Source organism: Pholcus phalangioides, unplaced genomic scaffold, assembly GCF_987345545.1.
Source record: "Pholcus phalangioides strain wild (caught in Gottingen) unplaced genomic scaffold, Ppha-v1.0 ptg000015l_1, whole genome shotgun sequence".
Classification (NCBI taxonomy): Eukaryota; Metazoa; Arthropoda; class Arachnida; order Araneae; family Pholcidae; genus Pholcus; species Pholcus phalangioides.
Window position 1 is genome coordinate 59,045,376 of NW_028301608.1, and position 12,466 is coordinate 59,057,841.

At 30.7% G+C, this 12,466-nt stretch overlaps 1 protein-coding gene across 3 annotated transcripts in view; it reads right to left on the reverse strand.

The window, feature by feature from the left end:
• Iml1 (GATOR complex protein Iml1) overlaps positions 1-12,466 on the reverse strand; it is a 35,381-nt gene that overhangs the window by 18,162 nt on the left and 4,753 nt on the right. For 2 of the 3 annotated variants that reach the window (XM_089243865.1, XM_089243867.1), the window contains exons 6-19: positions 12,332-12,381; positions 12,012-12,222; positions 11,299-11,441; positions 10,396-10,583; positions 10,119-10,253; positions 9,595-9,656; positions 9,222-9,298; positions 7,171-7,240; positions 6,364-6,397; positions 4,807-4,927; positions 4,463-4,692; positions 2,860-3,090; positions 2,192-2,344; positions 1,099-1,182 (exon numbers count right to left, since the gene is read on the reverse strand). In XM_089243865.1, coding sequence (XP_089099991.1) covers positions 1,099-1,182; positions 2,192-2,344; positions 2,860-3,090; positions 4,463-4,692; positions 4,807-4,927; positions 6,364-6,397; positions 7,171-7,240; positions 9,222-9,298; positions 9,595-9,656; positions 10,119-10,253; positions 10,396-10,583; positions 11,299-11,441; positions 12,012-12,222; positions 12,332-12,381 — 1,789 coding nt within the window. The remainder of the gene's footprint in view (positions 1-1,098; positions 1,183-2,191; positions 2,345-2,859; positions 3,091-4,462; positions 4,693-4,806; positions 4,928-6,363; positions 6,398-7,170; positions 7,241-9,221; positions 9,299-9,594; positions 9,657-10,118; positions 10,254-10,395; positions 10,584-11,298; positions 11,442-12,011; positions 12,223-12,331; positions 12,382-12,466) is intronic. The other variant, XM_089243866.1, reaches the window with a different exon arrangement.

The window sequence follows — 12,466 nt, forward strand, 5'->3', positions numbered from 1 at the left end:
ATTTTGTACAAAATATTTTGTGAAAAAATAAATAACAAAAAGTTTAATTTTTTTTCATACAAAAAAACTATTCCGAAACAGTTCAAATCAAAGTCACTGTCATCAAAAAGCCGTTTATTGAATTTAAAAATTAAAACCAACTTTACATTGAAACATCTAAATTATTTCAACACTTATAAAAATTAGAATTTTAAAAAGGTTACTATATGCTTCTTAGAGGTCTGATATTTTTCTATATTTCTTTTTTTTCATTCAGTTTTCTTAATATTTTGAGAACTTGGAATAAATAACTGAGATTTACAATTATGTTATACATGAAATAGTTTGAATCAAGTGGAAATTTTTCAAAGTTTTTCAAAATGTAATTTTCAGGAATGAGTATTTTTTTCTAAGTTGAGATATGACTGAAGAATATTAATATGAATTTTGAAAACATGAAGGCATTTCTTTACTTGAAACAAGTTTAGCTCATGTAAAATGTTCAAATAATTATTTATACACAGAAGAATGAATTTAAAAATACCAAATCGGATTTAATGCATTAAGAAAAAAAATCCAAAATATTTAGAAAACTATGAACTTCAAATGAAAATTTTCATGATTTTTTTTAAAAATTAATACAGGTTAGAAATGACTTCAAGAGCTAAACTATTTCATTCAATTTCTGCTGATCGTGTTTCTTCCAGATAGTATGCACAGGGCCTGAAAAAAATCAAATTTTTTAGTACTGTATTACCAAAATTCATTTCAAAATTAGATTATTCCCTCAATCTAAATGATGGTACTGTTTTTTTTTTTTAAATATATTTTGAAGAGAGCCCAAGACTATATGGCCTTCTACTCACTAAATATGCAAATACCTGTAAAGCTCAGTAGCATGAGTATAAAGATAGCTGCCATCACCAAGCATAAAAATGTTGTCTAAATCTATTCTCAGAAGAGACAGAAAAATAATCATGCAAAGAAGAGACATAAACACCCCTTATTAAAGAAACAAATGTATAGAAAAGCTTATCAAACAAACAAAAAACTAGAAGACTCTACTTTTCAAAGTATAGAAAGCTAAAGAGGAGTCATGCTTAGTGGGAATTCAATTACCATCCAATCCAGTTAGGCTGGCAGAACTAGCAGAAGTGTGCATTTCCCTTCTCCCTAATATTCCAATTTTAGAATCATAGCTACCTGGAGAAAGTCATACAATGCCATGAAGATAAAAATATGTGACGTGTATTTTTCTGAACATAAATTCACATTAAAAATGATGAGTGTTTTGATTCCTGCAACTTTCACAAGGAGACAATATAATTAAAACATTAAAATAAGAAAAAGATGATTACATTTTAGATTAAAACAGATTTAAGTTATTTCAAACTGCTAACCTTAATTAAATTTATGTATGAAATATCTGATTTTAAAATCAAGTAAACAGTTTCGAAAATAATAGTAGGTTCATCAACAATTTCTTCTGGATCAATTTCAAATTATAGGTTTTGAGAATGAAAATTTTGATTTACCAATTTTTGCTCACTTTCAACTTATTTCAGCTGGCTGATAATGATAATTAAACCACTTTTACTGAAAACTAAACAAGAAATGCAAGCATTCCTTTAGATAAAATCTTTTTCATGCTTCTAATTTTACGAAATTGAGTCACACTTTTTTTTCTTAATTACTTAAGGATCAAGAAAATATTTTTAAAAAAGGGAAATGTTAAATTCATTTTCTCAAATAACTGTCTAAGCATCATTTCCATAAACAGGATACCAAAAATAAAGGAAAAGCCAATGAACGAATTAATAAAACTTTTCTTCATATATATTCTTGATTTACCTGCATACTTTTCATAGTAATCAGCAACATGCTGTGATATTGAAGTTAGTGAAAATTAAATGAATTTTTAGTTAAACTGACTTGAATTCTAATGAAACTAAAAATAAAAACTAAAATTTCTCAGGAGTGAAAAGTTATCTAAATGTTTTATCAGTATGTTATACAGTGAAAACAAAAACTGAAAATTAAGAAAAAAAGCAATGTTACTTTAAATCTCATCAGGTTCAATTTAAGGTGTGTATATGTGCATATTATATTATATTATATGTGCATATACCAAATAGAATTTCCATTGATGTATTGATCAGAAATAACTATTACTTTTAGTGTGTTAGGGAAACCAACATGATTAGAGGCTCACCATCTAGTTCCAAGCTAGAAACAGTATTTCGATACTGAGAAAGTGTGTCAGAATTCATTGCTGCTCTTTCTGTACCCAACGCAATGAGAGTAGATGCACTTATCTGAGGAATAGCTTGATAATGATGTTGCTGCATGAATATGCCAGTTGGGCCTACAAAATAAATGTTTTCATGATTTTTATTGACTTTTCTGGATCATGTTAAAGAAATAATACAGTTGATGCTCATTGTAACAAACCCTCATTACAGCAACCATTCCATTACAACAACTGGTAGGATAAGTCTTAAAAATGTTTTCATTTAATGTCTATCCCATATGGCAGGAGTTCTCAAACTCTTCTACCAGCTCCTTTCCCCAATCAACGCTTATATACGGCTTCCCAGATCAGTTTAACAAGCAGAAAACCTTTGTGAAGTCCACTGCCTTCTGAGGAAGGTTGGCAGTGCAAAGTTTGAGAACCCCTGCTCTCAATATACCATCTATTTTCGCTAGAACTGTGGTGGTCATTAAAACAAGCTTTGACTGCATTACCACTATCATACACGATCACAAAGACTTTTAATAATTTGAAGCCGAGTAATAATTACCTTTCAATCAAACTAATTAATTTTATGATAAAAGTAAAATTTATCATTAATAACTGACATAAGCACAAGATGCTTATACCTAGTGGAAAGACATGTGTCCATCGCCTTCTATTTGAAGTGAGCTTGATTGTTATATGAGAAGGATCAAATGGATTGACAAGAGCTTTTGATCTGCGAACAACTTGTTTGGTGAACTGGTTCTCATAAGATGTTCCAGCACTTCCAATGATGTTACGAAATGGTGGAGTAAATTCTGGATCTGTATCATCTTTGGAATATAACTTTTGGTTATTTGAACAATTTTCTGCCTCTGAAAGACATATTAATAACATTCATATAAGCTTATATATAAACATATATTTGATATTAATATTTTTCAACCAATTATCCAATTACTGTAGTACTAGTAGCTCTCCAAGACTGCACATCTCTTTAGGAAAGAGTGCAAACCATCCTGAGATGGTCTCTCTGGGCGGTCAGCGGTCATGTCTGTCTGTCAGTCTGTATTACTACTGTATTTTTATCATTATTAGATGTATAAAAATAGCCTGTATAAAACTCGAAAACATAAATCATTGATTTTTTGCAATAGAGTTATTTGGTTAATTTATTTGAATTTGCTAAAGTGTTTTCGCTTTTATGTTGTTTCTTCTTTCAACCCTCAAGCTGCAGGCAATGTGAATGTCACACTTCGCATTTTTCATAAAAATTTTGTGGGCCATGATATTATTGCATTCTATATACATAGCAGATAAAAATATCCTGTGATGTTGTACAGAAAAAAAATCAAAAACCACCTGTGGCTGGAGGATCAATTAGTAGTCATATCAGGCAAAATATTTCTATATTTTTCCATATTTTATTTCTAAGGTAAAAAATTTTTTGGCGACTTTCACAAATTTCATAAAATTGTAAAACAATTAGTAATGTGTATATAGCCTATACAAGACACCTAAGTTGAATAATTTTCATGTTTCAAAAGTGAAAGAAATAGTTTTAGTGATCATGTCAATGATCTTATCATATATAGTCATGTGTAGTTGACAAACAAATATTTAATTTTACACAGAATTGCATGGCTATCTTTTTATTGCTTACTTTAATTATTAATTGAAAGCCACATTGAATAAAAGTCAAAATTCTGTAGACACTGATAGCTCAAAGTTATCAATGAATTAAAAAATTTATCCCACAGTTGTCTCATGCCAATAACTATAGGTTCGTACCCCACTGTCGCCATAATGGTGGTCGGCTGAAGTTGGTTTTCTGTGGTTTCCAACTTCAAGGTGCGAATGCGAGCCGATCTTCCCATTTAAAAATCTCGCCACAGAGAGCAACAAACATAGAAACAGCACAAATTCAATCATAACACATCGTGCACTTCACTTCTGAAATATAGATGGCAGCACTGAAAAATCAAACACAACACTACATATACACTCAGACTGTTACATATACACACAGTTACACCTCTGGCACAACTCACTAGGTAGTAAATCGCCCATAGATGGTGATAAACCTGAGTTGTGCTCGGTTTGAAAGAAAGAAAGAAAAAGTCAATAACTATATTCTTCACACTCATTAACTTCATGAAAAGAACAAAGTTCATACGCAATCACATTTGATGTGCATAGACTTAACAGAACAATTAACATAAAACCCTTCCATTGTTTATATCATACCTGCAGAACTGTGAAGAGATAGTGCTGGTGTCGTTTTATGTAAATTTTTAAATGGAATAGCAATAGCAGCAGACGATGCATGAGAATTAACAGAAGGTGAATGTTCCACGGAAGGGGGTCTAACAAAAGGATCTTCAGTGCTTCGATGATAAACTGAAGCCCCTACACTTTGAGAATGATTTGCTGGAGCTGATTTTTTTCGACTTGGACGCTGTAGGCTGTTAGATGCCCTTTAGATAGAAATTTTCATGAAAAATATTGCTTGAAATAATACTCACACAAATGTGTATAAAGAAAACTTCATAACAATCAATATTTAACATACAGGCTTATATAAATCATACTTAGCCATTTGAGCATGGGCTGGTAGCTTGAACACTTCACTATCATACTCATCATAATCAAACAACACAGGAAATGATGGATCAGGTTGACTAGCATGTCGTGAACGCTTCTTAGACTGAGCTAGAATAAATCATGAAAAAAATATGATTCAACTTAACAGCATTTATTTCCCTTTCTTGAGCAATGGAAAATATATCAATGCTAATCTTTCTTTCTTACATTATACCTATCTTAGCGGTTGGCATCATATGTAGTGTTAGCTTTCAAGGAACAACCACAGCTTCAAGCAATATATTCTATGCTTTTTCAACGAACGATAACAAAACAAACTTTATTGAACTTTTAGTACATTTAAAATGCATTATCTCAATACAACTGCTTCTTACTCCATTCCTCAATCAATCAATACTGCTCCTCTCTTACTGTTCGATTTATGTTCCACAAAAAGTCACACGTTGCACAAGCACAAAGTTACCATACATTTCTTCCTTTTCAGCAGCTGCTCAATAGCTTCCAACAGTAGGCACTCATATTTTTGGAAATGGGACATTTTCATCTATGTATAATTCACACCATACTTATGAATTAACAATTTAAAAACATTAAACATTACTTTCTTAAAAACTTAACAAAATTAAAATTTTTATCAAAAGTGGAAATGGCCAAATATGAAAAAATAATTCTGTCCAGTACAATGGTCATCTCCTAATGAAAAAAATAATTCACTTTATAAAATGTTCCAATTATATGATGCAATAAATATACAGTCGACCCCCGTATTCGTGGGAGTTACGTTCTGGGGTGACCGCGAATACAAGAAATCTGCAAATAATCAAAACCATTATTAGAACAGCTATTACTTAGCTGTTCAACTTCTATATCCATACCATTGAACCCTTCTCCATCCGCCTGCTTCGCTAACGAGACAATGTCTTTCATAGTCTCTTCAGTTGGCTATGTAGAAATGTTTGTGTCCTTTAGCATACATTGTGGCTAAAGGTTAATCCAACCAGAAGTGACTTTCTCTCCTGGGAGCTGTCATGACTCTAGTGATGACAGTAATGCCATTAGCGAGCCATATTAAACATGTGCAACTCAAATTTTGTAAACAAAACACATGAATGATGGTTTCTGAGCATTGCAAAAAAAAAAAAAAATCCAATAAAGGAAAAAACCGCGAATACAGAAATCGTGAATATAGAAACCACAAATACGGGTGGCCGACTGTATTCTACTTTCCAAATGTGATACATATATACATATATATATATAGAGAGAGAGATATCTCTCTCTCTCTCTCTCTCTCTCTCAAAAACTTTCTAATTGTATCAGTTATTAAAACTTTGATAGACAAAAATAGCAAGCACAAATGGTTACTCACTAGTTTTTAACTTGATATTTTATAACTGAAAGCATGTGTCTTTTTTAACAATATTTCTTCTATATAATATTTAATTTCTTCTTAGTATTATTTTAGAACACACAGTACAATACACACACACATACATCATTTTTCATCAAAACTACATGAAGACTTAAAAATTAGGAAAGTTTACCATTGTTTATATTATTTTCTTTGGACTCCTCAGGCTAAAGAGAGAAAAAAAATATATAAAACTCATAAATATATTTCAAGGACCTAAAGCACAAGGGGTATACAGGGGGTAAAACACATTTACAGTGCGACCATGGAAAGATGGCCTCTGACCTCGTATGGCCTTCATAATGAAAATAGAGGGTTAATTTTTCAGTAGGGAGAAATGGGGTAAAAAGAAAACATCCTCCAGGATTGCTGCTGAAGTCCCCATTTCTCCTTATTGAAGAATGTACCCTCTCTTTTCGGGATGAAGGTCATACAAGGACAAGGTCAGAGGACATCTTTCTGTGGTCACACTATACTTCACATTGCACTTATACCACTTGTGTGCTTTAGACCCCCCATAATTTATTATACATAAATGCATTTCCTCTAATGACAAATTCTTTAATAAGTTTCAAGACAATTATATTCATTACAGAAATCTGTTCAAATTTAATAAAAGGAACAACATCACTGTGAACTTTGAATGGTTAAAATAATGTGTTTTAAAAAATATACTTTCTATAAAAAAAGTATATCAAGTCAAAGAAAAACACCTTGCATGTTACTCTCACATCTGAAGCTGAAACTACTCTCATAAAATAATCTGCATTCTAATTTTGCTAATCATGAAAAATCATTTAAAAATTTTTCCCAACAAACTATTATAACACATATTTAGGCACAATGATCATAACCAATGAAACAAAGACACCCAAACTGATTTATTTCAAAATAAATTTTAATCATTTAAAAAAATGAGAATTTTTTTTTAGAAACTTACCAAAGGGATTGGCAACTTCACACGTGGAGCAAAACTGTCATAACTGGTTTGCTTCACAGACGAGTAAAAGCTGAATAATAAGAAAAACAATATATTTTTGCTTCAGCATATCATTTTTAGATACCTAAAAAGCTGTCACATAGATTTAATACATATATATATACATATTAAATTAAAAATATATATATATAAACACTAGCTATAATACCCGGCACTGTGTGGCTTTTCTTCAATGAGGCTTTTTGAATCACGTGATATCTCTCTTTCTTTGAGGGACATACAAACCGTGTCTAAGTTAACCAATATGGTGACTTCATGAAATAAACAAATCTAGATTTAAAGAAACGTAGAAATGAAATTTTTTTTTCTTTTTTCAAGGAGCACTAGCATCTCCCACCCCCCTGAAAATCAAGTTATCCATCTGCCTGTTTCAGCTCCCAAAAGTGCTTAATTAAAACTGTGTGGAATTTCTTTGATGTATTTTATGGGCCCATAATTAATTTTAAAACATCCTAAACTATATGAATTTATACAAATACAAATACAACGCCACAACAGACAAAATGCCCAACGAGGTGGCTGATAAAAAGATACCCATAAAAATACGGATGTCATATATTTCAAAAATACATCAACACACAAATTATAAACAATATATACACAAGTTGCAATGCAGTTGAATATTAAAAGACATTACGAAGACATTAATATTCATGCTTGACAGGATATAAATAAAAAGTTGAAATCAATGTTATTGCATGGATATCCAACTCAAACGTATAAGTCTGGCTAATTACTTCACATTTAATCTCCTGGGTTTTGTATATATCTCTAAGCGAACTCAATATTTCAAAAATTTAGAATTCCATGCAATTTTTAAAATTATTAATGTGGCGGAAAACCCCACTAAATTTCCACATTTCCACAGTTAAAATCTGCAATTTTAACACTGATTTCTACGGGAATTATCCTTTGCTTGTCCCTCAAAGTGATGCTGATTCTGACGTCTATTCAAAAAAATTGCATTACTGGGAAGCTTGAAAAAGTGGCAAATCATTATAAAGGCATAAACTATTATACATATACTGGCAGCATTAAAGAAGTGACATACCATTGTAAAGGCATATACACGCCTGAAACGCATTGCTAGGGAACCATGGTAACCAAAGTAAACGTTCCGAAAGTGATTGTTGAGGCCCAAAAACCATTTCTGCCTGACAGTTTTTGCTTATCTGGGGCATTTACCCCCACTCTGATGAAATTTTAAATAGCCTATCGTTCAAGTCAGGTCCCATTTGGTATATATGCAAAATTTGGCATGGATCGATCTAAATTTGTAGATTTGTATAGAGAACATACACACACAGACAGGCAGAAAATCAATTTTATATATATAGATATAAGTTAATACAAGTAATCTCCAAATAAATAACCTAATAACTATACTACTGTTACTGTTCGATTTTCCAAACTTCCAATTTACGAACCACCAGGTTTTTGCAATCATGTCCTCTGTTCCTGAACATTTTGTCATTTCTTTGAATATTTTTACATTCTTCACGAACTTGTTCAATTTCATAAAAACTAATGCTGACTGTACATATGAATGAAAAATGGCATTTTAAATAGCTCATCTTTTATCATTTGTAAATATTTAACTCACTTCCCTTTACTTAAATTTACTCAACACTTGAACAAATGAAAAAAAAAGCATGAGTATACAGTTGTACCCAGCTATAGCAAACCCAACTTATAATTAGTTATGTATCAACTTGCTAGAGTGAACCTAATTTCCAGATATCACAAAGTTTTTAGTGTCATTCCGCAAGACATTTTCTTATTAGATCAGATATAGCAAATCAACTTTTGTCAAGTTATTGAAATTTGTTATGACAGGGTTTTACTAGGGCTACTGCATTAACTAAGATAACAGAGTTTATTTCCTCCCTCTAAAAAAAACTCATTTTACTTTCATTCATCTTGAATATAAAAATTATTTTAATATGATTTTTTCATCATTAGAATTCATTTAATGTCTTTTTTTTCCCAACCTCAAATTGATCCAATGGGGCATATTATAATCATCTGCAACTTGCTTCAAATCTCCAGTCCTTTGCTTGTTATGAAACTAAAAATATTAAAGAAAAAAAAGAATAAGGGAAAGAAAATAGATAATTGAAACAGTTTTATGAGAAGTATAATTATATAATGCTCATGCTAATTTTGAAGCTGAATTTCTTGTTCTTTTCCCTTATTTTCAATTCTTTTTCTCATGTACATTGCTGAGCCACTATGATGCAACAGTTATTAATGAGGGGAAAATGCTATTTGAATCATTTCTTCCATCTGGGATGATATCAACTATTATTTCTTTAAATAATTTTTATACTAAAAATGAAGTAAATAAGTAAAAACTTAGCTCACTTTAAAAAGAGGAACTGCATGGAGAGGCTGCTCTCCTAAACATACTAAATCACTTCCAATTCCTGTAATACCATAAATCCTCATAAGGAAATATGTTGAAACAACCCTCAGAAAATTAAATACAGACTACTGTTATACAGTTGAATCCCGTTATAATGAACTCCAAGAGACCGGAGAAATCACTTCGTAATAACAAATTTCGTTATAAAGAAATTTCAAGTTGTTTGCATTGTTCCTATATAAACTTATTTGAGGGATTAGAAAAGTGTTCGTTAGAATGAGATTTTCGTTATAACGGTATTCGTTAGAATGAGATTTCCGTTATAACGGTATTCGTTAGAATGAGATTTCCGTTATAACGGTATTCGTTAGAATGAGATTTTCGTTATAACGGTATTCGTTAGAATGAGATTCGACTGTATAAACTGTTATAGGAAAAAACTAGAAGTACAATTTCAGTTATAGTTACCACATAATCTACTTTAGCAGAAAATATAAAACATGATGAAAGTGTAACTAAATACCATTGTCAATAATTCTTTGCTTTGTAATAACAGTTAGTTCCCTGTCCACTTCAAATACACCAACTCCAGGAGATATAACCACAGAGAGCTGGCCTGTGCGATCAAAGCTACGGTCCATATAATGTTTCTCAAAAACTAAAAAGAGTTAATTCATGATTTTTTTTATAATCTCAAATTTTGAATTCTTGTGAATTTTAAAAGAATAATATATAAAACATGATTTTTTTCAAATTGTGTATGTTATATTTGAATATATATAAATAAGTATGTTTATTACCATTAAGGGACATGTTCAACACTTCCAAAAAATTGCCTTGAGATGATGTAGAGTTCACACCTTTGGGAATTTTTACACCAAAACGCTCATGATAATGCAATACGGCATCCTGATACTGGTTGAAGAGTTTCTTCAAATATATTATAGTTGATGACCAGTCATCATATCGCTCATTTTGCACAGCCACTCTGAAACATGAAGAGATTTTAGTAGTTATATAATGCATGATATAAACTTTAATTAGTGTTCCAACACATTTAAGGAGGGTGTCATGATTATATTATATCATCCAATGTCAAAATATATGACATCCATACTTGCTATGGGCATCTTTTTCTCAGCCACCTCGTTAAGCATTTTGCCTGTTGTGGCCTTGTATTTGTATATGAGATATGATACTATAATTTTTCAAAAGTTAGAATGTGAACTAAAAGGCTGTTAATTCTGGCCCGATAGGGAACCTTAAACATCACTTGCTTGGGGCATGATGCTCTTGAGACGATCCTTGCTAAGAATTTATTATTTAGAAATATTAAACCTCAATAAAAATTTTCTGCTAAAACTCTCCAGATTTTGTCTTTTGTGCAACACCCTTAAAGAAATTTCCAATAAAACAAGTAAATATTAGCTAACTATGCTTGAAAGAAACTGTGTGAATTCTCTCTCTTTATTTTGTTTTTATAATCATACATCTATATTGCATTATTATATATTGAAATTGTTGTATCATAGAAAGTCATGTTGGGTCTATGATAATAAATTACAAAACCAATGTCAGGAAAAGCAAATGCAGTACTCCCACTTACATATCTGAATTACAATAACAGGAATGTGTGTTATTTGTATATGTATTATAAAATTCAAAGCAAAAAAATTTGTCTCAGCTTATGCATAGTATTTTACCTGTAAAAATCTTCAAAAAATCTGCCTTTATAATCTTCTCGAAGACAGTCTCTCATATTCAAAGGAAATTCATTAATGCTCGATGCCTCATAGAATGTCCTCGAAAATAAAACTATAGTGACATCATGGTTGCAACTGAGTTTCTACAGTATGAAAATACAAAATAAATAAAAGGTAAAGAAAAAATTTTTGAAGAATCTGAAATAGAAGGAAACAAGGCAAGAGCATAAATTTCAAAAATTCTCCCATCTATGAGGGAAACTTTTGTGAATGAAAGCTCATCCATTTTGCATTTAATGATTTGCTTGAGTGAAAATAGACTTGTGCTTTATATTTTGGGGGTTAGATTTAACAAAATAAGTTTGTTTCAGTGTAAAACGTATTAGCTTATGAAGAATCCAAAATCAATGGGATCAAGTAAAAAAGATTATCATTGATTATAACATCATTTGATTAAAAATATTGAAAAATGTTCTATTTCATGTTATTAAATAGCGACAATTATTTTTTACGATAATCATTACAAAATAACTGCAGTATAATATAATTTGACATATATACAGTGCTTTGTAATATAAATGGTGTAAAGTATTTCATGTTCAAATCAATTGCAAAAAAGCGCCACATCATCACTTTCTAATATATTTAGCATTTCATACATCAATCACTTAATGCCTATGCAAATAAAAATGATTTAATACTGTGCTACTAACTTTCCATTTTGAAAAAAGATCAGGAAGAAACCCATTTATTGCTTTTTCAAAATATAGATCTCCATTTATATCAAAATGCCACATTTCACAACTCATTTGGATGAACAAGTAGACCATACTGCTTGCTGAACGATACACAATTTTAGTATCTTCAGTTACAATACCAGATGCAACTTTTTCTCCTTGCATATACATCTCAAATACTTGACATCTATGGAAAACATAAAACTCAATATTTTTGAAATAACCAATGCAATGGCATCACATGGAAAGCATATGCTATTCAAAATATTTTCATAAATTCTAAGTCAATATCTCACCTTATCCTGGAGAATTCAATTTTCTTGTTCACATACACACATGTGTTTATCTAAAAACAGAAATTTTGGAGTAATAGCATTAATTAACAAAATCATCAATGATAAAATATCTCATATAAAAGATCTTCATAAAAA